The 23,755-nt window shown below is 55.0% G+C and overlaps 1 protein-coding gene across 1 annotated transcript in view; it reads right to left on the reverse strand.

Annotated features, from left to right (window-relative positions):
• Positions 1-21,359: 21,359 nt before the first annotated feature.
• DYNC1H1 (dynein cytoplasmic 1 heavy chain 1) overlaps positions 21,360-23,755 on the reverse strand; it is a 67,799-nt gene continuing 65,403 nt past the window's right edge. Inside the window, exons 74-78 of the mRNA XM_055303672.1 lie at positions 23,302-23,455; positions 22,555-22,697; positions 22,232-22,400; positions 21,885-22,012; positions 21,360-21,717 (exon numbers count right to left, since the gene is read on the reverse strand). Coding sequence (XP_055159647.1) covers positions 21,589-21,717; positions 21,885-22,012; positions 22,232-22,400; positions 22,555-22,697; positions 23,302-23,455 — 723 coding nt within the window. The 3' untranslated portion in view covers positions 21,360-21,588. The remainder of the gene's footprint in view (positions 21,718-21,884; positions 22,013-22,231; positions 22,401-22,554; positions 22,698-23,301; positions 23,456-23,755) is intronic.

Here is a 23,755-nt window from a genome sequence, read left to right on the forward strand (position 1 = left end):
CTCCCTGCAGGGAGCCCAAGGTGGGGACTCGATCCTGGGATCATGCCCTGGGCTGAAGGCAGACGCTCAACTGCTGAGCCACCCATGTGTGTCCCTGGAAGTTTGTTTTTATTTTAAGATTTTATTTATTTATTCATGAGAGACAGAAAGACAGGCAGAGACACAGGCAGAGGGGAAAGGCTCCCACGGAGCCACCCAGGTACCCCATTTCAGACTTTCCTTCCCTGTTAATCCTGAGCACTATGCCGTTATAGGGGTGGACCACCTGTTGTCTACCCCTTCATCCCATCGATGGATGTTTGGGTTGTTTCTACCTCTTGGCCGCTGTGAGTAATGTTCCCATAAACACAGGTGGACACATGTCTGTTCAAGTCCTTCTTTCACTTCTGAGTATATACGTGGAAGTGAAATCGCTGGATGGTATGATAATTTTTTGTGGGACCCCTGTAGTCACTCTACGTTTAAAAAATAACAGCTTTGGGGGCCTGGGTGGCTCAGTCAGTTAAGCGTCTGCCTTCAACCTGGGTCATGATCTCAGGGTCCTGGGATCGAGTCCTGTGTCAGGTTCCCTGTTCAGCAGGGAGCCTGCTTCTCCTTCTGCCTGTGTCTCTGCCTCTCTCTCTGTCTCTCATGAATAAATAAATAAAAATCCTAAAAAAAAAAAAGTCTGAAACGGGAACAACATGGATAAACGTCGTAGATGATGTTGAAGATGTTATGCCGAGTAACGAAGCGCCAGCGCCGGGGGGTTGCCCGCCTCTGAGGTCCCGACGGTGGTCAGATGGAGAGACCCAGGCTGGCGCCGCGGGCAGAGGTTGGTTTGGGAAGATGAAAACATTCTGGGGAAGGATCGGTGAGGGCCGCACAGCGCTGGGAATGTACTTAATGCCCCTGGACTGTACTCTTAAAAGGGGTCAAAATGGTACATTTCATGTTCTATATTTTAACACACATGAAGTAGAAGGAATTGGTGTCTGTGCCCCTGCACACCCGCCAGCCGGCTGCAACGACGATCCTTATGGGTTCTCGGTCGAGTCTGGAATCTTCTGAGGATGGGGTCATTATCAATCCCTCTTGGGAGATGAGAGAAGTGGAGTGCTGGGTGGTCACGTGATCATTAAGCACTGGAAGCACAGACAGACAGACAGACAGCGTCTCCCAGCGCTCACTCCCTGGGCACCGGCTGCAGACCCGGCCCCTTCCCGCACCAGCTTCCCTGGTCAAGAGCCCATGTGAAGCGTGTGAATGGCTGAGCCCAGCGGCAGGGGGTGTCCCCAGAACACAGATCAGCAACCCAAACTAACAGCTGCTCTTTCTCAAGGACTTCACACACCCAAACCCCTTCTGCTTGGGATCATCCTGTTTTTCTTCTATTTTTATTTTTAAGATTTTATTTATTTATTTGAGAGAGGGAGCTGGGGCAGGGGTGCAGAGGGAGGAGCAGACTCCCTCCTGGATGGGAAGCCCTACTTGGGGCTCGATCCCAGGGTCCCAGGATCATAACCTGAGCCAAAGGCTAACTGACTGAGCCACCCAGGTGCCCCTCGTCTTGTTTTTCAATCGTGGTAAAATATACATAACATACATTTGACCGTTTTAAGTGTCCTGCGCAGTGGGATTAAGAACATTCAAAATGTTGTGCAACCATCACCACCATCTATCGGGAAAACTTTTCATATCCCAAGTAGAAACCCTGACCCTATTAAGCAACAATTTGTCCGAAATGGTCTCCGTGTCCCTCTGCACCAGGCTAAATTGCAGCATCGGGCCTCACCAGATCTGTCCTGTCCTTCAGAAAAGCCCTGGCCACACCCTCCTTGCACCGTCTCCCTTTCTCTCTGGTGTCTCTCCCCACTGTCCCTCAACGACTAGCTCATGGCCTGTCTGCCTGTCTCCCTGCCACCTGTGTGCCCACGAAGGAAGGCACATGCCCAGCGTGCCCATCGCCAGCCCAGTGCACCTGATACAGAGCTCCAGATTGAATAACTGGCAGAGATGACTGGCATCTCCTCCTTTCTGTGTAGATGGCAATTTGTTTAAATAAATTTGTATAATTTAGGAGGCTTTTGTTCTCTCTTGCTAAACCTTCAAGATCTACTCAAACCTTTGAAAGTGTGATTACAGATTATTCTTCTATAGGAAGGAACATTGCTTCACCTCCCTGGGAAGAACATTCCAGGAAGCAGAGCTTGGAGTGAGTCACAGTGTATTAATAGCACCATCAAACTCTGAACAAAGATTCCATGATGTTATTGCAGAGCCAACAAGCTGAGCATATGGTCTGCCGAGTGTATCTGTCTGCTTGGAACATACATTAGCTTCTTAGGAAAGTTCTTTAAGGCCTCTACACTTGTCCAGTGACGTTCTAGAGCTTCAAGTCTAGTCCAAAAAGCAACACTGTTCTTTTTTTAAATTCCAGATCTAAAAACAAAACCAACAAAATCAGAATGAAAATAAAAAGGATAAATCATCTACCCGCTTTTTTTTTTAAGGTTTTCTTTTTTAAGTAGGTTTAGGTGGTTCAATGAGGCAGATCTCACAACCCTGAGAGCAAGACCTCAGCTGAGATCAAGATCAGATACTCAATGGACTGAGCCACCCAGGCGCCCCTACTTCATTTTTTTAAAGCAATCTCTACACACAACATGGGTCTAAATCTTTCAACCTCAACGTCAAGATTCAGATGCTCGGGACGCCTGGGTGGCTCAGTGGTTGAGCATCTGCCTTCAGCTCAGGGCGTGATCCCGAGATACCAGGATCGAGTTCCACGTCGGGCTCCCTGCATGGAGCCTGCTCCTCCCTCTGCCTGTGTCTCTGCCTCTCTCTCTCTCTCTCTCTCTGTGTGTGTCTCTCATGAATAAATAAATAAAATCTTAAAAAAAAAAGATTCAGATCTTCTACTGACTGAACCAGCCAGGTCCCCCTCAGCTACCTGCTTTTTCAAAAAGTTGAATAGATGAAACCAATAAAACACGTAATATATGAATTCTGTTCATTGTGGATACAGAAAATGATGCTTTTTTGCAAGTCCCCTGCATCCTATGGGTTCTTCTGGCTCAATGTCCTTCCTTAACCTGAAAGTTTAGCAGATGTTAGAAGATCCCTGGTGATCACAAAAGGGGAACCAAGCACAAGGAGGTATGTTTTTACCCACCAGAATGGCAAACATTTAAGTGTGACATGACCAGATTTTGGCTAGAGTCTGGCCAGTGGGTACCTTACTCTCATGCACCCCTGATGGGAGGCTGAAGCAATACAGTTACTCCAGAGAGCAATTTGGTGAATCTAATGGAGAACGTCCCCCTCTTGTTTGGTGCTAGAGAAAGTCTTATCTACCTGTACGGGGAGAAATGTACATGGGCACCTGGGTGGCTTGGTTGGTTAAGTGTCCAATTCACTTTTGGCTCAGGTCACGATCTCAGGGTCCTGGTAATGGGATCAAGCCCCACATTGGCCTCTGTGCTGGGGCACAGAGACTGCTTAAGATTTTAAAATTCTCTCTCTCCTTTTCCCTCTGCCCGTCCCCCCACTTGTGCACTTGCTGGCACTCTCATAACATTTTAGTATAGTGCTGCTGAAGCAAGTGCTCGCTCTCTAATAAAAAAAAAAGGAAAAAAAAAAAGGAGAAACGTCTAAGAATGTCTTCGCAAGGCTATAGTATGGAAATTTTGAACATAGTCTAAATATCCAACAACAGGAGACTATCCTGGTAATTCTAGTTAATATGAAATGCAGGGGAAGGGGATAGAGGGACAAGCTACACAACACTTGGAGGAAGCAAACAGAGAAATCCAGAAGATTCTGCAGGGTATTTGGTCTGTCCTCTCCCACAAATAAGTGCCATTAAAACAAAATTAAAGGTTAAAAGAGAATTAGGGATACAACCAGTGTTAGCCTAAAACCTTAGTTCTTTCTTTTTGGCTCTACATATTCCTTATTTTACTTTTTTCATTTTTCATGATGTGACTTTCAGAGGTCAAAGTAGATGGAATAATATGGAATATCATGTGCCTCTCATTGTCCAGCCAACTGGTCATGGCCAGTTGGGCCCATCCACACCCCTTGAGCTCCCTGTCCCCCCCCCCCAGGCTTTCTGAAGCAATTCCTGAATTTCATCATATGATTTAATCTGTATGTCATCTTTTCCCTTTTTTGTTTTTTAAGAGAGAGCACGTACAAGCAGGGGTGGGGGCAGAGGGAGGCAGAGATTTATTTATTTATTTATGGGGTACTTGGGTGACTCAGTTGGTTAAGTATTGATTTCAGCTCAGGTAATGATCTCAGGGTCCTGGGATTGAGCCCCACGTCAGGCAGGCTCTGCACTCAGTGGGGAGTCTGCTTGTCCCCTTCCATCTCCTTCTGCCCTCTCTCCACTCATGCTCTTTCTCTCTCTCTCTCAAATATATAAAATATTTTTCAAAAACATTAATTTTAAAAATATTTGTTTGTTTTAGAAGATAGAGACAGTGAGCGAGTAGAGAGAGGGAAAGAATCTCAAGCAGGCTCCCCACTGAATGCAGAGCATGACTCCGGGGCTGGATCTCACCACTCTGAGATCATGACCTGAGGCAAAATCAAGAGTTGGAGGCTTTTTTTTTTTTAAGAGTTGGAGGCTTAACTGGCCCAATCAGGCATTCCTCATCTTTTCCTTAACATACCTTTGTAACTCAAACATAATCAAGGTATGTGGTACTACAATTAAATGCACAATTAAAAACAGCCACTTCCATTCAACACCATACTGGAGGGTTAAATAAGTAAAAGGCATCCTGATTGGACAAGAAGTAAAAAGTACCTCTATTTGAAGATGACATAATCTTGTATATAGAAAACCCTAAGGAGAATAGATGCATACACACACACACACACACACACACACACACACACACACACTTATTTGAACAACCAGTTTGGCAGGGTTTTAGGATACCACATCAATATACAAAAATCTATTGTATTTTTTACAGATTTTATTTATTTATTTATTTGAGAGAGAGAGAGCACAAGCTGAGAGAGAGGCAGAAGAAAATGGAGAGGGATGAAGCAGACTCCCCGCTGAGCAGGGAGATTGATGCAGGTCTCGATCCCAGGACTCCAGGAACATGACCTGAGCCAAAGCAGATGCTTAAAAATCTATTGTATTTCTTTTTTTTTTTTTAATTTTTATTTATTTACGATAGTCACACAGAGAGAGAGAGAGAGAGGCAGAGACACAGGCAGAGGGAGAAGCAGGCTCCATGCACCGGGAGCCCGGTGTGGGATTCGATCCCGGGTCTCCAGGATCGCGCCCTGGGCCAAAGGCAGGCGCCAAACCGCTGCGCCACCCAGGGATCCCAAAAATCTATTGTATTTCTAAACACTAACAATGAACCATCCAAAATTAAAATTAATGAGCTGCTCTCCTTACAATAGCATAGAAAAGAATAAAATACTCAGCAATAAATTTAATACAAGAAACACAAGACTTGCACACAGAAAACAAAAATATTGTCAAGGGATCCCTGGGTGGCTCAGCAGTTTAGCACCTGCCTTTGGCCCAGGGCCCGATCCTGGAGACCTAGGATAGAGTCCCACGTCGGGCTCCCAGCATGGAGCCTGCTTCTCCCTCTGCCTGTATCTCTGCTTCTCTCTCTCTCTCTCTCTATGTCTATCATGAGTAAATAAAATCTTAAAAAAATAAAATATTGTCAAAAGAAAGTAAAGAAGACCTAGAAAATGAAAAGACATCCTATGTTCATGGATTGGAAGATTTAATATTGTGTGTGTGGTGTGTTTTTTGAAGAATAGTTGATGCACAATGTTACATTAGTTTCAGGGGTACCACATAGTGATTTGACAAGTCTATACATCACCCTGTGTTCACTGCAAGTGTAGCTGCCACCTGTCACCATACAACACTATTACAATACCACTGACTGTATTCCCTATGCTTTACCTTTTGTCCCCTTGACTTACCCATTCCATAACTGGAAGCCTATATCTCCCACTCCTCTTCACTTGTTTCGCCATCCCCCTCCCCTCTCTTCACACACACACACACACACACACACACACACACACACACACACATCTTCTTTATCTATTGATAGACACTTGGGTTGCTTCCATAATTTTGCTATTGTAAATAATGTTGCAATAAACATGGTGCATATCTCTTTTCCAAAGAGTGTTTTTATATGCTTTGTGTGAATACCCAGTAGTGGGATTACTAGACCATATGGTACTTCCATTTTCAATTTTTTGAGGAAATTCTATACTGTTTTCCACAGTGGCTGAGACAGTTTATATTCCCACCAACAGTGCATAAGGGTTCCTTTTTCTCCACCTCCTTGCCAAAATTTATTTCTTGTCTTTTTTTTTTCTCTTGTCTTTTTGATACTAGCCATTCTGACACATGTAAGGGGATAGGTCACTGTGGTTCTGATTTGCATGGCCCTGATGATTAGTAATATTGAGCATCTGATATAATGTTAATTTGGCAATATTACTCAAATTGACCGATAGAGTCAACACAATCCTTATCAAAGTCCCAGCTGGCAAACAAACAAACAAACACAAACACCCAAAAAAGCCCAAAAAACAAAACAAAACAAAACAAATCCCAGCTGGCATTTTTGCGGAAATTGACAAGCAGGTACTAAAATTCATATGGAAGTGCAAGAATCCAGAAGGCCCAAACGATCGTGTAAAGGGACAAAGTTGGGAGATTCACACTTCCTGACTTCAAAAATTACTAAAAAAACAAACCCTAGTGAGTTCATGGCTAACATGATTTGTGGCATATTCAATTTGCCAATACCGATGATTCATTCAAAACATATTTTTGAATATATTCATTCAAAATATATACTGGGCTGGCACCTTGGGGGAAAGGTGGGGAGAAGGGCCCTTGGATTGGAACCGCTAGGCTCATCCGCGAGTCTTGTGAACCAGTGGAAACCCATAGGCAGCTTCTGCACAGGCTCATCTGGCCTGTATGAGAGCGCTGAGGAGGGGGGCTCCTAACCGCGACTTCCCAGGTCCAGGGAGGCTTCCTGGAGGAGGTGCCACACTCAGCTCCAAAGGTTAAGAAAGCCAGAGGTGGGGCGGGATGAAGAGAGCATTTCCCCAGAGAAGTCCGAGCTGTGGGTGGCTGGGCGGGGAGGGGGCTTGGTGCCACCGCGAATCTGGAAGGAGGGGTGGCAGTGGCTGCAGCCCAGGTACTGCTGGAGGGGGGAGCCGGGTGGGCGCGTTCAAAGGTTTGGGCGTCCTCCCGGGGCACAGGGGAGTCACTCAAGGTTTTGTGACAAAATTACGGTCTTAGAAGGGCTACTGAGGGGGGCAGTGGGGCGCGGGAGACCGGGTCCCAGCCCCGGGGAGCAGGGCCGCGGGGGGCGCGGGAGGGCAGGGCGTGGGGCCCGGGGTGCGGGGAGCAGGGGGCGCGGGGTGCAGGGGCGCGGGGGCGCGGGGTGCTGGGGCGCGGGGTGCAGTGGTGCGGGGCGCGGGGGTGCGGGGTTCAGGGGCGCAGGGCGCGGGGGCGCGGGCTGCAGGGGCGCGGGGGCGCGGGCTGCAGGGGCGCGGGGCGCTGGGCGCTGGGGCGCAGGGGCGCGGGGCGCAGGGGCACAGGGACGCGGGGTGCAGGGGCGCGGGGGTGCGGGGGCGCGGGGTGCAGGGGCACGGGGACGCGGGGTGCTGGGGCGCAGGGGTGCAGGGGCACGGGTTGCAGGGTGCAGGGGCGCGGGGTGCAGGGGCGCGGGGGCGCGGGTTGCAGGGGCGCGGGGTGCAGGGCGCTGGGCGCAGGGGCGCGGGGACGCGGGGTGCTGGGGCGCGGGGTGCAGGGGTGCGGGGTGCCGGGGCGCGGGGTGCAGGGGAGCGGGGTGCAGGGGCGCGGGGACGCGGGGTGCAGGGGTGCAGGGGCGCAGGGGCGCGGGTTGCAGGGGCGCGGGGGCGCGGATTGCAGGGTGCAGGGGCGCGGGGTGCAGGGCGCTGGGCGCAGGGGCGCGGGGACGCGGGGTGCAGGGGAGCGGGGTGCAGGGGCGCGGGGACGCGGGGTACAGGGGTGCAGGGGCGCGGGTTGCAGGGGCGCGGGGGCGCGGATTGCAGGGTGCAGGGGCGCGGGGTGCAGGGCGCTGGGCGCAGGGGCGCGGGGACGCGGGGTGCAGGGGTGCGGGGTGCAGGGGTGCGGGGTGCAGGGGCGCGGGGACGCGGGGTGCTGGGGCGCGGGGTGCAGGGGTGCAGGGGCGCGGGGGCGCGGGTTGCAGGGTGCAGGGGCGCGGGGTGCAGGGCGCTGGGCGCAGGGCCGCGGGGGCGCGGGCGCCCAAGGGCCAGGAGGGTCGCCGCGGAGATGGCTGTGACGTCACAGAGGTCGGGCCCGCGGACCCCTTCGGGGCTCGGCGCGATCGCTGTGGGGACAGAATGGACCTGCCATTGAGAAGGTGGGTCTGCAGGGGCCGCCAGCCCGCGCCCGACCCCCGCGGCGCCGCGGAAGCATCACCCGGGCCGCACCCCCTGGACCCCTTCCCGGTGGCCCGAGCCGAGGGACAGCGCGCCCCCCCGGCTCCCGGCTACTCGGGGGGTGACTTCCGCGGGCGGGCAGGTGGGCGCAGGTGCGAGGCGCAGGGAGGCCGGTGCGCCCCACCCCCCCTGCGGCGCTTCTCCCCAGGGCCCGCAGCCACGCGGGACAGGGCAGGGGGCCTGCCTCGGGCGGGGGCGCGCGGGGGCCCTGCCCGGTGGACGCGGGGCCGCCTTCGGTGCGGGTGGGCCCGGAGCCCTGGCCTTGGAGACCCCCCTTTCCTCTCCAGGCCTGCAGGGCGGCCAGACCCCGGTGTGCGGCGAGGGCGGAGGTGCGGGCCCCTGGTCTCCCTGGTCTCCCCGCAGGCAGAAGTGCGAGGGACCAAGAAGGGTGCCCCCAGGCTTCTTGCAGTGGTCGGTGGGGGGCGCGGGTGCGGCGGGGCCGCGGGGCGGGAGGGCAGCGGGAGCTGCGAGGCCGGCACGTTGGCCTCCCCCTTCGAGCCCACAGGAGAATTCTAGGACACTGGGAATTACCCTGCGGTTCGGGTCTGCAAAGCTGCACAGCGGTTCTCCACAATATTATTTTGACCTGTAGCGTCCTCTAGAGCAGACGGATTCAAAATAAGAAATGAAATTCCAGTGTCCTGGGCTCTGGCTTCTCTGCGATTCCTTCTGTCTGAATGTCTGTTCTTATTTCGGTTGTAGGACTGTGATCTGATGGATTCTGATACAAGCCCAGGTGCTTTGGAAAAGCTGACTCGCAAACACAAGGTAAAATGAGAATTGGTTTCATCTGAAATGTTTTCTTTCTCTTTTTGAAATTTTATTTACTTATTCATGAGAGACAGAGGCAGAAAGAGAAGCAGACTCCCCACAAGGAGCCCGATGTGGGACTCAATCTCAGGACCCCGGGATCACACCCTGAGCCAAAGGCAAACGCTCAGCCGCTGAGCCCCCCAGGCGTCCCTTGAATGTTTTCCTTTAAAAAAAAAATTCACTTATCTATTCATGAGAGACAGAGTCACAGGCGGAGGGAGAAGCAGGCTCCATGCAGGGAGTCGGTGGTGGGACTCGATCCCAGGTCTCCAGGATCAGGCCCTGGGCTGAAGGCGGCGCTAAACCACTGAGCCACCCGGGCTGCCCAAATGTCTTCCTTTTAAAGTTTGGTTAGCATTGCCTTGAATGAGAGTTCTTGGGGTGTTTTGTTTTTTTTTAAGTAATCTCTTTGCCCAACATGTTTTTTTTTTAAGATTTATTATTTATTTATTAAAGAGAGAACACAAACACAACAGAAGGAGAGGGAGAAGCAGAGCCAGATGTGGGGCTTGATCCCAGGACCCCGGGATAATGACCAGAGCCCAAGGCAGATGCTTAACCGACTGAGCCACCCAGGTGCCCCCCAACGTGGGGTTTAAACTCACAATCCTGACATCAAGAGTCACGTGCTTTACTGACTGAGCCGCCCAGGTGTCCCTGACGTTATTAGTTATGACCTTTTCTCCAGTGGCATAAGGGACAAGAGATGGCAAAATGAAAAAAATCCGCATTCTTTCCTTTTTTATGATATCTCAGAATAATTGCACAAAAAATGTGGTCAAAATAATATCAAATGTGGTATGAAGGTCTCCTTAAAAATTAACCCTGGTGGGGGGCACCTGGGTGGCTCAGTCAGTTAAGTGTCCGACTCTTGGTTTCTGTTCAGGTCATGATGTCAGGGTCCTGGGATCAAGCCCCATGGGCTCCGAGCTCAGCGGGGAGTCTGCTTCAGATTCTTTCCCTGTCCCTGCCCCTCCCCCTCTGTTCCCCCTCCTTCACACACTCTCTCTTTAAAATAAATGAATAAAATCTTTTTAAAAAAAGTTAACACTGGGGTAAAAAAAGAAAAATGCCGCTGTGATTTTTATACCAAAGTACAGACTCTAATACCCCCCCACCCCCAGCAGGGAACTTATAAAGGGTGGAACCTATTTATTTGGAGCCATCCATTCTTGTTCCTTTTTTATTTTATTTTTTTATTTTTTCTTGTTCCTTTTCTATTATTAAGGACTTTTTTTATTTGAGAGGGAGCACAAGCAAAGGGAGGGGCAGAGGGAGAGGGAGAAGCAGATTCCCCCGCTGAGTAGGGAGCCTGACATGGGGCTCTATCCCAGGACCTGAGCCACCCAGGTGCCCCTTGAGAACTCTTTCAGCACATTTTTAAAAAAAGATGTTATTTATTTATTCATGAGAGACACAGAGAGAGGCAGAGACACAGGCAGGGGGAGAAGCGGACCCCACGCAGGAAGCCTGATGTGGGACTCGATCCCAGGACCCCGGGATCACAACCTGAGCCAAAGGCAGACGCTCAACCACTGAAGCACCCGGGTGCCCCCCAGAACAAATTTTATTGCAAGGAAAAGGTGCTGTTCTTGAACTAGAACTGTTGAGATTAATGAATATTGTTAAAAGAGAACTTTTTAAATGTGTTTTTCCTTTAAAGCAGAAATGCAAAATTGATGAGGTACTGAGGTCGGTTTAGTGGTCAACCTAGAGCAAACCGTTCTGATTTCTGACGTCCGAGTGGGTGGGTGGTGGGTGGGTGGGGGTCAAACAAGGCAGCTCGCCGTATTTTTTCTCCTTTTTTTCTTGATCTTGAGAGGAGAGTCGCTAAGCTCCTGTGAGTTGTCAAAAGACCTTTTTTGCATGTGTTCTTTTCTTTCCTCCTTCCTGCAGGCCAGCATCTCTCCCGCCCGCTGCCCTCTTGGAAGCTGGCTTTCTGGACTTCCCCTCCACTTTCCATTTGCGGCCCCCGCTCCTGGGTGCTCCCAGACTCCAGGTAGGAAGCTTCAGATGCAGCTCCTTTCAGCTGGGGAGCTGCTTGTCCCCCCTGCAGGGTCACTCTTCCTGGGCAGGGCTCCAGCGCTGGACTCACGAGGGGCTGGGGCAGGTCCCAGGGAGCTGGAAACGAAACTTAAGGAGTCTTGGGCCTGCACTGCTCCCTCTCCTGCCTCCCAGAGAGAAGGTCAGCCCCGTCTCTGGGGCGGTGGACCATTTGGGGGAAGGAACTGTCCCATCCTCTTTTTCCTCTTCCTGCCTTGTTGGCAGGTGGTTAGTGTAATGATTAAAAAAGAAAAAAAAGGGATCCCTGAGTGGCGCAGCGGTTTGGCGCCTGCCTTTGGCTCAGGGCGCGATCCTGGAGACCCGGGATCGAATCCCATATCGGGCTCCCGGTACATGGAGCCTGCTTCTCCCTCTGCCTGTGTCTCTGCCTCTCTCTCTCTGTGTGACTATCATAAATAAATAAATTTAAAAAATAAAAAATAAATAAAAAAAAGTTTTGCTATGTATTATCCAGTGTTTTTTTTTTAATATTTTATTTATTTATTCATGAGAGACACAGAGAGAGAGAGAGAGAGAGAGAGAGAGAGAGAGAGAGAGAGAGAGGCAGAGACACAGGCAGAGGGAGATGCAGGCTCCGTGCAGGGAGCCGTGGGACTCGATCCCGGGACTCCAGGATCACGCCCTGATCATGAAAGCAGAGCTTAACCGCTGAGCCATCCACGCGTCCCAGATCCAGTGTTTTTTTAATGCACCAAAACATTCTATTTACAAAGCAAAAATTTTAAAGCTTTGTTTGGGAAATTTGTCAGCTGTTCAACTTATAACAAACGTCAAACGACCGCGTTGACCCTTTGCCATCTGGCGGTTGGTACACGTAACCAGCAAACGGGACTTGGTATCTGGCTTGGGACAGACAGGTGGAGGGTCTTAGCACATGTGTAGCTGTCCTGGAGACCGCAAAAGCAGGGGGACGGCTTGCGGGAAATGCATTTGGCTGGGGACGTGGCAGGTGGGGGATCTGTGGAACCTGCATGGACACGTGCATCCAGTAAATGTCTGTTGGGCGTCGACTTGGTGCTCTTGGCTGTGCCAGGCTTTGGGGACACAGCTGTGGATGGAGAAGCGACAAGCCCAGGCAGTGGAGTGCCGGTTAGTTGAAAGGGGCTGTGGACCCCAGAGAGAGCGCAGGAGGACACAGAGATTGCTAGAAAGCCCTGAGGACCAGGGAGCAAAATGCAGCGCACGGATATCGTGTGCACGTGAGAAACGGCAGCAGGTGTGGGAGGCTGAAATGCGAGCTGGTGAGGCCTCGGCTGAGGGTGGCCTTCGTGTAAAGACAGGTTCAGGGATCCCTGGGTGGTGCAGCGGTTTGGCGCCTGCCTTTGGCCCAGGGCGCGATCCTGGAGACCCGGGATCGAATCCCACGTCGGGCTCCTGGTGCATGGAGCCTGCTTCTCCCTCTGCCTGTGTCTCTGCCTCTCTCTCTCTCTCTCACTATCATAAATAAATAAAAATTAAAAAAAAAGACAGGTTCGAAGGGAGGCTCAGTCCTTGAGGTGGGGCCCGCAGCTCTGGAGGGGTGGGGGGCAGAGCTGTGAGGGGGGAGAGGGCGGAGGGAGGCAGGGGGGCTGCAGGAGGGGTCCAGTGTGATTCCAGCAAGTTCTGACAGCACGGCTCTGGGTGGAGAAAGTGGGCAAAGCCGTGGGATGCTGGGCTCATCTGGAAGGTAGAGTCAACACTGGCTGATAACTGGATGCGGAGTCTGGAAGAAAGGGAGGCGGGGTGATAGGAAGATTTTTTTAGCCTGAGCAACAAGATTCCTGGCGTTGCCCGGCGCCAGGCCTGGGACACAGCAGTGGGGCGGTTTGGGGACAGATCCTCAGGGTCCTCAGGACTGTCAAGGTCAGCAGAGGCCAGGAAAGCCTGGGGCACTGTCACAGCCCAGAGGAGCCTGGGCAGACACGGCAACCACGCGGAACGTGGGGTCCTGGATGGGGTCCCGGGGCGGGTTTCCACAAGGTGGAAACCAGTGAAATCTCAATGAAGTCAGTAGTGAAAAACAAAATCGTTGGTTTTTGCTGGGAACCTTTCTAGGCCTTTAAAATGCTGACGCGTCTTGTGCATCTGGGTCTGGTGTTTAGCCTTTCCTGGTTCTCTGACCTTTGCCCGTGTTCCGCGGAGCTCAGTTTGGGAAAGCGGAGTTGGTGACTGTCGCTTCCCCTCAGGGCCTGGCGCGCCTTCCCACGGGGATTCTTGAGGAGAGCACGTGACATGAGAGTCCACGGAGGTAGGTTCACTGTCTCATGCTCTTGGTAAGTTTTTTTTTTTTTTAAGGATTTTGTGTATTTTATTCATGAGACACAGAGAGAGGCAGAGACACAGGCAGAGGGAGAAGCAGGCTCCGTGCAGGGAGCCCGATGCAGGACTCGATCCCGGGACTCCAGGATCGTGCCTTGGGTTGAAGGCAGGCGCTAAACCGCTGAGCCACCCAGGTGTCCCCTAAATTTTTTTTAAAATAATTTATTTATGAGAGAGAGAGAGAGAGAGAGAGAGAGACAGACAGACTGCACGAGACGAGGAGGGGCAGAGGGAGCAAGAGACGCAGATTCCCCGCTGCGCAGGGACCCATAAGTGGGGCTCGATCCCGGGACCCTGGGGTCACGACCTGAGCCACCCCGGCGCCCCTGCATGTTTCTTTAAAATTATCTTTAATTTTTAAAAATTATTTTTGACAACCACACACGTCCTGGGAAGATCTCTCGGTGCTTACGTCCCCTTGGGTGAGGGGGTGGGGCCCCGGCCTGGGCCCACACTCCTCATCTATTAAGTAAAGGGGGAGGACCTTTGAGCTGGGTGGGTGCCCCCCTCAGTCGGGATCCCTCAGTGTCACGTTTGCCCCGAGCACGAGCACGTGTAAGACGGCGCTTCCGGGCGCCCGCGCCGCCTGCACCCCCGGCCCCCCGGCCCCCGGTGACCCCGCGCCCCTGTCCGCAGCGGGCGCCGCGCCATGGCTGCTCTGAGGCACAGCCGACCCCACTGCATCCGGGCCGCGCTCAGCTCCGGCTTCCAGAAGAGGCAGAGGAACGCCTTCCGTCGCTTCAAGGTGAAGGGGCCGCGCCCCCTTGGGGTCTGCTGTCCTGCTTCTCGGCGACACCGGCACGGCCCCCCCCAACACCCCATGTGTCCAAACCCCTGTCTTTTGTCTTTTGATTGAGGAAGAGAGCAAGGGCTGCTTTCTCCCCAGCAGCCTGGAGGGTTCTAGAATATCTGATACCAGCCCCGGGGGCTCTGAGGGGCCCGAGCCAGGCCTGGCCGCTGTCTGGGCCTCGCCGCCTGTGCAGGGGAAGCGGTGAGGACAGGTGATCTAGTATCTTCCATGCTCCTCTGGCTCGGGGTCGAGAGCGAGCGCCAGGTTCTCCGCCCCGGTGTGACGGGATCATGTCCAGCTGCTGAATCTGCCTTCTTGCCGCCGCCTGGTTCGGCCTTTCCTGTTCCCTGGGCCCTGCTCCTTCTCGCCCACCCCGGGGGCTGCCGTCCTCCGGGTGTCCCCGCGGAGGAACTGCGAGAGTGGCTTCCCCGGGTCCCTTGCCCTTGGACACTGGGCTGCTGCCTGCCTGCCCTCACGCAAGGGAGTATTCAGCCTTTTTTCTTTTAACTTCCCCAGGCCAACCACAGAAAGAATCACATGGACTTAATCGAAGGTATCTGGAGAGAGGTACGTGGGAAAGTGACCTGCAGCCGCCCTCACTTAGGGGATGGCCGGGCTGTCCCGAGGCCAAGTCCCAGGACCGGCCGCACGGCGACCCCGCAAGTAGGCGTTGCCAGGGAGAGTGGTTTGGGGCCTGCTGTGTGCGCTCCTGTCTGCTGGGAAAGAGTGGAGCTGCTAGGTTTTAGAAGAGGCTTCGCTTCAATATTGAAATTGATTTTTCCTTTAAAAAAATTTTTTTAGGGATCCCTGGGTGGCGCAGCGGTTTGGCGCCTGCCTTTGGCCCAGGGCGCGATCCTGGAGACCCGGGATCGAATCCCACGTCGGGCTCCTGGTGCATGGAGCCTGTTTCTCCCTCTGCCTGTGTCTCTGCCTCTCTCTCTCTCACTGTGTGCCTATCATAAATAAATAAAAAAAATTAAAAAAAAAATTTTTAAAAAAGATTTTGTTTATTTATTCATGAGAGACACACAGAGAGAGGGAGAAACACAGGCAGAGGGAGAAGCAGGCTCCATGCACTGGGAGCCTGACATGGGACCCGATCCCGGGTCTCCAGGATCACACCCTGGGCTGAAGGCGGCCCTAAACCGCTGAGCCATCCAGGACTGCCCTAAAATTTTTTTAAAAGATGATTTTATTTAGGGATGCCTGGGTGACTCAGCGGTCCAGCGTCTGCATTTGGCCCAGGGTGTGATCCCAGGGTCCTGGGATCGAGTCCCACATCAGGCTCCCTGCATGGAGCCTGCTTCTCCCTCTGCCTGTGTCTCTGCCTCTCTCTCTGTGTCTCTTATGAATAAATATATAAAATCTTTAAAAAATATTTTATTTATTGGGATCCCTGGGTGGCGCAGCGGTTTGGCGCCTGCCTTTGGCCCAGGGCGCGATCCTGGAGACCCGGGATCGAATCCCACATCGGGCTCCTGGTGCATGGAGCCTGCTTCTCCCTCTGCCTATGTCTCTGCCTCTCTCTCTCTCTCTCTGTGACTATCATAAATAAAAAAAAATATTTTATTTATTGATTTGGGAGAGAGAGAACGTGCACAAGTAGCACGGAGGGGCAGAGGGAGAGGGAGAAGCAGACTCCCTGCTACGCCCAACTGGGGCTCAATCCCTGGATCCTGGAATTATGACCTGAGCAGATGCTTAACTGAGCCACCAAGGTGCCCCTCAAATTTTTTAAATAAGAAAAAGACTCAAAATAGTTTGCCTGGAAGTCTGACAAGACTGTAAATTTGCAATTACTCAATCTCAAAATTAATTTATTATTTATTCTAACATTTTATTTTTTTTTAAAGATTTATGTACTCATGAGAGGCACAGAGAGAGGCAGAGACACAGGCAGAGGGAGAAGCAGGCTCCGTGCGAGGGAGCCTGATGAGGGACTCGATCCCAGGACCCTGGAACACAACCTAAGCAGAAGGGAGATGCTCAACCACTGAGCCCCCCAGGCGTCCCTAAAAAGACTTATTTTGAGAGCGAGCGAGCACGCATGTGCATAAGCAGAGGGGAGGGAGAGAATGTCCAGCAGACTCCCCACTGAGTATGGCGCTGGCTCCAGGCTCCATCTCCCAAGCCTGAGGTCATGACCTGAGCTGAAAGCCACAGGTGGATGCTCGACCCACTGAGCCGCGCAGGCATCTGAAAAGATTCTAAGTCATCTCTAAGCAGCCCCAATGTGGGGCTTGAACTCGTGACCCCGAGAGTAAGAGTCACACCCTCCACCCCCTGAGCCAGCCAGTCGCCCCTCAACAGTAATTTCGATCAAAATTAAAATTCACAATTAATTGGGGTGCAGTTAACACTTAGTCTCGGCGTTTGGAGACACGAGGTAATGCTGAAGAGCAGGGCGCGCCTGCCTTGAGTCTCTAACCCGAACCTTCGGAGCCACGAACCCCCGTCCTGCCGGGCCTCTCGGTTTGCAGGGACGGATACCGTTGGTGTATTTGCGGGGTGAGACCATTACGCTCCCCTAGTCTGGGCATTGGCGCCTTGCGGGGCTGCGGACCCCTCGGCGGCGGGTGGGGGCTGGTCACACGGTGCTGGCTTCGTGATTTCCAGAAATTCTGCTAGTTTCTTTCTTCCTCTTTTTTTTTTTTTTTAATTCTGCTAGTTTCTGAATCTGAAATGGACACAGTTGCCTGTGGATTATGGTGTGAAACCACTGTTGTTTTTACCTTTTTGGGGGGGAATACATTGCCTTGTTGACTGTCCTCAATAGACAAGTGAGGTGACCTCGGGGGTCCCTGGCCTGGCTCAGCCCGGGCCCTTTCTGCTCCATGAGGAGTGAGACCCCTCCTACTGGCCCGCCCGACAGGTGACCAGTCCTTGGGCCTTAGCACATCTGGGAGGAGGTGTCGACCTGGCACTGGAGGTTAGCGGGGTGCCGCTCCCCATTGTTAGTGCAGGAAGTGACCGGGCTCAAGCGTGGGGACCTACACTTTCCTGGAGACCTTTGCTGCCGGAGCCGCTCAGTCCGGAGCACAGATGCACGAAGGGAGAAGCTGGAGTGGGAGAGAGGACATTCCGACAGAAGGTCGGGCGAGGAGCCGCGTGACTCCAGGTCCAGAAAGTTCCGAGGCCCCCCACCCCCAGCCAGGGGTCCCAGAGGAAGGAGGCATCCCTGGAGAATGGGCTGCATCCCCCCAGGCGGCTGCTCAGGCACGCTGCACATGCCGCCTTTGAGAACAGTGACCCCTGGACCTAAGTGGGCCACTGGGGACCCCTTTGTGTGGGGGTGGCGGGCAGTGAGGGGCACTGCCTGCTTGGGGGGCGGGGGGCCAGGCACCAGATGTTGGGAGCAAGGGAGCTCAGACCGCGGTGGTGTGGGGCCACCGGTGTGTGTCCACCCGGTGGGTGGTGTGGACTGAGTCCGTGGGGCCAGTGCCCAGCACCAGGACGAGGGCTCTGAGGGGACCCAGATCAGGCCCCCAGTGACGGCAGACCTTCAGGCTTTCCTGGATTTGTCTAAATGCGTTTTTTTTTTTTTTTTTTTAAAGATTGATTTGAGAGAGCGAGCGAGCAGGGGGCGGTGGGGGGAGGGGCAGAGGGAGAGAATCTGAAGCCAACGCCACTCTGAGCGCAGAGCCGGACATGGGGCTCGATCCCACGACCCTGAGATCGCGGCCCGAGCTGAAACCAAGGGCTGGGCACTTAACCGACTGCGCCGCACGGGCCCATCTAATGCATTTCTAAGGATTTGCAAGGCAGATCTGAGCTCTGCAAAGTTTGCCAACGTCAGCGGTGGAAGAGGCGCGTGTCGCCCTTTGCCCCGGGAGAAACGGCTCACGGGCTCAGAAACGGTTTTGTGCTCAGTTTTTAGATCCTTACGATGGCGATTCGGACGATCCCCCCCGTCATCCCGCCTCCGGCTTCAGCGACTGTCCTCCGGGGGCCGTGAGCCGTCCGGGCTCTCCACGCGCACTCAGGAGCGGGGGCCCTGGAGGAGCCAGCTTGGAGGAGCCCCCCGCGTCGAAGCCCCCAGGCCGCCCGAGCCGGGGCCCCGCGCCCCTGGAGGCCGACGACGTGGACATGCAGCCCGCGGAGGCCGGCAGCCCCCAGGCCCGGGGGCGGGCAGCCAGGCGCTCGGGGTCCCCCGACGAGGACTGCGGGATGCGGGAGGACCGCTGGCCCCGGGCGCCCGGCCCCCCCCTCCCCGCAGCGGGGCCCCCCGAGCCCGGCAGACAGGCGCAGGGCCGCAGCAGAGCGGCCCGGCCGCCCCCCAGGCTCGGCAGCGAGAAGGACAAGGGGCCCAAGCTCACCCTCTCCAAGAGGAAACTGGAACTTTTACTTGCGGAGCCTGAGAAAACGAAGAGAAAGAGGCAGTATGTGGCCCAGAGCGAGGTGAGCAGAGGGAGCCGGGAGGGGCGCCCACGCCCCGGGGGAGCCCTCGGCCAGGTGTCCGCGGGCTTCCGTTCTCATGAAGCACCTGCGCGTTTTAGGTCTTAGATACCGAACACTGGGTGCCCCCACTTTGCTTACAAATGGGTTTGCAACTGAGGAAAGCCCTGTGTGGCCCTCGTGGGACCCACCTCTAAATCCGAGAATTTCCTTACTTTTACTAAGTATTTATGTATCTGCAGAACTAGTGGTTTTGACACCCTGACTCCTGCTGCCCCTTGTTCTCGACCCTGAATGTCTGCTGGGCTGGGGGTGGGGGGTGTCCTGCTCTGGGGGGTGCTGGCACACGGAGGCCTGTAAGAATATTTAGAACATGGGGATGCCTGGGTGGCTCAGGGGTTTGGCATCTGCCTTCAGCCCAGGGCGTGATCCTGGGGACCTGGGATCGAGTCCCGCGTCCCTGCATGGAGACTGCTTCTCCCTCTGCCTGTGTCACTGCCTCTCTCTGTCTCTCTCATGAATAAATAAATAAAATCTTAAAAAAGAAAATACTTAGAACAGGGGCGCCTGGGAGGCTCAGTCAGTTAGTGTCCGACTCTTGATTTCAGCCCAGCTCTTGATCTCAGGATTGTGGGTTCAAGCCCTCGGTATGGCTCCAAGCTGAGCGTGGAGCCTAATTAAAAAAAGAAAAAAAGTATTTAGAACAACACACTCGTGGTTGACTCTGGGGTGAACTGGCCTGTCCCCGCCGCCCTCCCCGCACCTCGAGAAGCTGCCCTGCACTGTGTCCCTGTGTCCGTTCCTGTCGCTGTTTGTACGAAGTGAGGATTTTCTGAGCAGCCGGGTTTGGCTCTGTTGACATGATCATGGTCTTGATGCGCTATTATTTAAAAATATTTAACAGGGTGGCGGCGGCTCTTTCCCCCTCTCCCAGTTGCTGGGGGTTTGCTCACGGAGCCTTTTCCTCCCCAGCAGGCATGAACTGAGCACGAGTCTGGTGCCCGCGGCCCACACACCCCAGGACCGCGCTGTTCCCCAGAGCCAATAAAGGGAGGCCTCCCCGAGGACGAGGACCAGAGCTCTCCTTCCTGCTGCGGTGGGCGCGGGCGGGTGGTGGGGAGCGGCCTGGGGTAGGTGTTCACGCCCCCAGCCCAGAGGAGGAGGAGGACTGGTGAGTGGGGGGGTCGGAGGTGGGGGTCCCTCCCTCAGGCCCCACGGGCTGAACTTAGTGTGGGGGTGAGGCTCCAAGAGGCCCTGGAGCCAGGCATCGATTCACATGGGGCTTCAGGAGGCAGCAAGTAGGTGCTTGGCGCCCCTGGGGGGGCGGTGACCTGGGAATCTCTGATGGGGGAGCGTTTACCCCTCTGCCCCCACCCTCCTGGCAAGGTGTCATGGGTGTCCGCTGGCTGCGGCAGCTTCTGCTCATGCTCTTGGGGCTGCTGTCAAATCCCCCTGCCCCCCCGGGACATTTCTCCTGTGCTCGGGACCCTCACCTGTACTTGGTGCGCACGGGACGTAGGTGGGACAGGTGTCATGCTGGCCTGTGGGGCCTGGTCCCAGCTCTCAGGTGAGAGTGGCCTAAAGTCCCATTTAGGAATCCCACCACAGAAAAGCCAAGAATTCCCTCTGGCTCAGAGAAAAACAAAGTGAACCTCAATTTTCAATTGAACACAGCTTTGGACTGCCATGAGGCTTCCCAGGGATGCCTGAGAGAATATTCCAGAACTGGGTGGGGAAGAGGCTCGGACCCCAGCTCCCAGGCCCTGGGGACAGTTGGAGCCTGGCAGCTCCACAGAAGTGGTCAGGGTGGGGGGCAGGGGCTTAAGCACCCACTCAGACCCAGCTCGTCACTTGGCTGGTGGACGAGCACGACTCAGGGTTAGGGGAGCGGATGGCTGGCCGGGGGCCGGGGGCTGGGGGCCGGGCAGTGGCCACAGCAAGAACAGGTTTTCACCCCAGCCTGTGCTAAGGCCCAGCTGGTCGCTGATCAACTCTAGGAGCTGCCGCCAGAAGGTGCTCAAAGACCAGAAACCGGGGGCCCTGGGATCGTGTCCCACATTGGGCTTCCCGCGTGGAGCCTGCTTCTCCCTCTGCCTGTGTCTCTGTCTTTCTCATGAATAAATAAAATCTTAAAAAAAACAAAAAACAAAACCAGAAGCCTGTTTTCACGGGAGACCACACCCATCACGTCCAATGTGAATGGCAAGCTGTCTGCAGAGCCAGCACTTCGACTTGCCGCCACCCTGGGATCTGGGGGGTGAACGCGCAGGGAGGGCACGGGATGGGTGTCCGGGCAGCTGAGGACATCCGCATACCCGCGGGACACAAACCGCCGCCAGGCTCCAGCAAGCAGGGCTGTGGGCTGGGCCCTTCCCCCGGGGCACACAAGCGGCCTGGTCCGACCCAGGATGGCCAGCACTGCTCCGGGGGTGCGGGGCCGCGGGGCCCCCGGGCCCGGGGTTTCCGCAGCGGGGTAGAGCTGAGACAGAAGAGGCGGGAGGCCAGATCGTGCTTAGTGTTTTATTCCCAGCACCAGCCGTGCTCTGGACCCTCCCCTCCCGCAGCACCAAACGCAGCCCTCCTACCCTCCTGGCCAGCAGCCTTCATTTTCCGCTTCCTCCGAACTCAAACTAACGACTTTCCTCCGACACGTCCACTTCTTCCAAACAGTTTAATGATGAAGAAACATTAAATAGAGTTACTACTACAGAAAGGGGAACGAAGGGAGCCTCGTTTCACTCCGTGCAGAGGACGGCAACGCCGCGCTCGTAGAAGCTGCGGGGGTCCTCCTTGGTGGCGATCTCAAAGTCGACTGTGAAGATGAGGTCTGCCCGGGTGAAGTTCAGGTAGACGGGCAGGGTCACCTACAGGAGGGGGCGGACTTAGCACTGGCTCAGGGAGAAGCCGGGGCAGCCAACGGCGGCCCTGGGGACGGGCATGCAGGGAGGGGGCGGGCTTCCCCTGTGCAGCCCTGGGGTCCCGGTGACATGTGGCACCTGCCGACCCCAGACAGCGGCAAGGGGCCACTCACCACATTAGCCTTTCTCTCTGCGTTGGTCTGCTTGACCCAGCGCAGCTGCGTCAGAGGAAGGACCGTGGAGATGGCGTGGGACAGCGACAGCTTGTTGTTACTGCACGTGGCTCCCTGAAGCTTCAAACCTGTGGGAGGAAGTCAGGACCTGTCGCCAGCACAAACGGCTGTGCAAATCTCTGTGACGCCAGAGCGGTGCTGCCACCCACGCCCTCAGGCAGCACATCTGACTGGGAGCGACGCTGCAGGCCACCAGGACCACCTGCGAGGAGGCCCGGGGCAGGGAAGGGGCACCTCACGGAGACGCCCAGAGTGGCTGAGTGTGCCTCCCTGGGACCCCAACTCACCCGTGACCCCAAAGCTGCAGGCATCGAGGGTGGCGCTCTGGGATGTGGTGACATTGACTTCCAGGCAGAGCTCCTCCAGGGACCAGCTGTTGGCCTGGGCCACGTACTGCCTGGTGGCTGTGATGTACGCCTCGGGGACAAACAGGCCGCCCAGGCACACGTGGATGTTCTGTGGGAAGCAGCAATCCCTGGGTGAGGAGTGAGCACCACCCCTTGTCTTGGGTCACACTGGGGTCTGGGGTCTGTGCTCGTCCCCTGGGCTGCCAGGGGCAGCTCCTCCCCCGCCCAGGACGGCCGCCACCCTTCCGGAGCGCTTCCACCACCTTCAGCTCCTTAGCGCCACCGGATGCGGCCGCCTGGGATATGTTCTGTAGCTGTTTGATCCTCTCGCTGAAGTCGGACACCCACTGGATGACGGTCATGCCTGCGGGCACTGTGTAGTGGGACCAGCTCCGAGGCAAGATCCCTGCAAGCAAGGTGACCCCAGGCAGCGTCAGGCACTGACCACTGGCAGGCACACGTGGGTCGAATCAGCTAGTGCTCACTGGCTTCTCCAGCTCCGCCTGCCTCCCTCCCTGGACCACACCCTGCAGGTCCTGGATGGGCCGTCACCACCTCTGCATCTGCTCAGGCCCGGGTGTCTGGAGCAATCACCCCCACATAATGTCTCAGCAGCTAATTCCCATCACACTAGCAGCTGGGCCTCGCCACAACTCAGGCTCGTGGAGTAGGTGTGAGACACCTGGGGGCTCCCTCTACTTTTACACTGTGCCCCCCACTTATTTTAATTTGCTGGCCACCCCCCCCCAAAACTGTTAAGATTTTAATAAACGTTCAGGGAACAGCAAGTAAAAACTTGGGGCCCTCTGAGCCTGACCTCCAGGGAAGGGCCCCCAGCTGCTGAAGGAAACATGTACCAGGCCTGGCCCAGGACCTGCCGACTCTGCAGGGCAGTGGCCCCGTGCCCCGGGCCCAGCCAGCTCTCCGCGCAGTGAGGGGGACGTGGCGAGCGCTGGGGAGCCGGGCCGCTCTGGCCCCGAGCCCCCGGGCGCACACAGGAGGGCCAATACCTTTCACCAGCTCGTTTATGAGGGTGCGCAGGTAGTTGGTCTGTTTCTTCTTCCCTTCACACACTTGGACAACATCTGCGAGATCCTGGCGAACGTCCTGAAGTAACTTAGCTCCCATCTTCACTTCTCTCTCAAAGAATCTGAACAGCGGATCCTAAAATTGTCATAGAGACGAAAGTGAAGAGGGAGGGTAGGAGGGAGCCCCGGGAACCCCAGGCCTCAGAGCCCTGGCCTGAAGCTCATGGCTTTGCCTGAGCTCTCTCTTGGACTGGACTCGGTATGCAGCAGGTCGAAGCCCACCATAGCCTGGTTCCAAAAGGAACAGTGGCTGCGGCCGCTTGCTCTGGGACTCATTTCCCCAGCTTGTGCAGATGGACCCCCTGCCAGGGGCCTCATGCTGGATCTGGGCGCAGATGCCTGCCTGCTCTGAGACCACGCTAAGCCCGCCAGGACC

Source organism: Nyctereutes procyonoides, unplaced genomic scaffold (assembly GCF_905146905.1).
Source record: "Nyctereutes procyonoides isolate TBG_1078 unplaced genomic scaffold, NYPRO_anot_genome, whole genome shotgun sequence".
Lineage (NCBI taxonomy): Eukaryota > Metazoa > Chordata > Mammalia > Carnivora > Canidae > Nyctereutes > Nyctereutes procyonoides.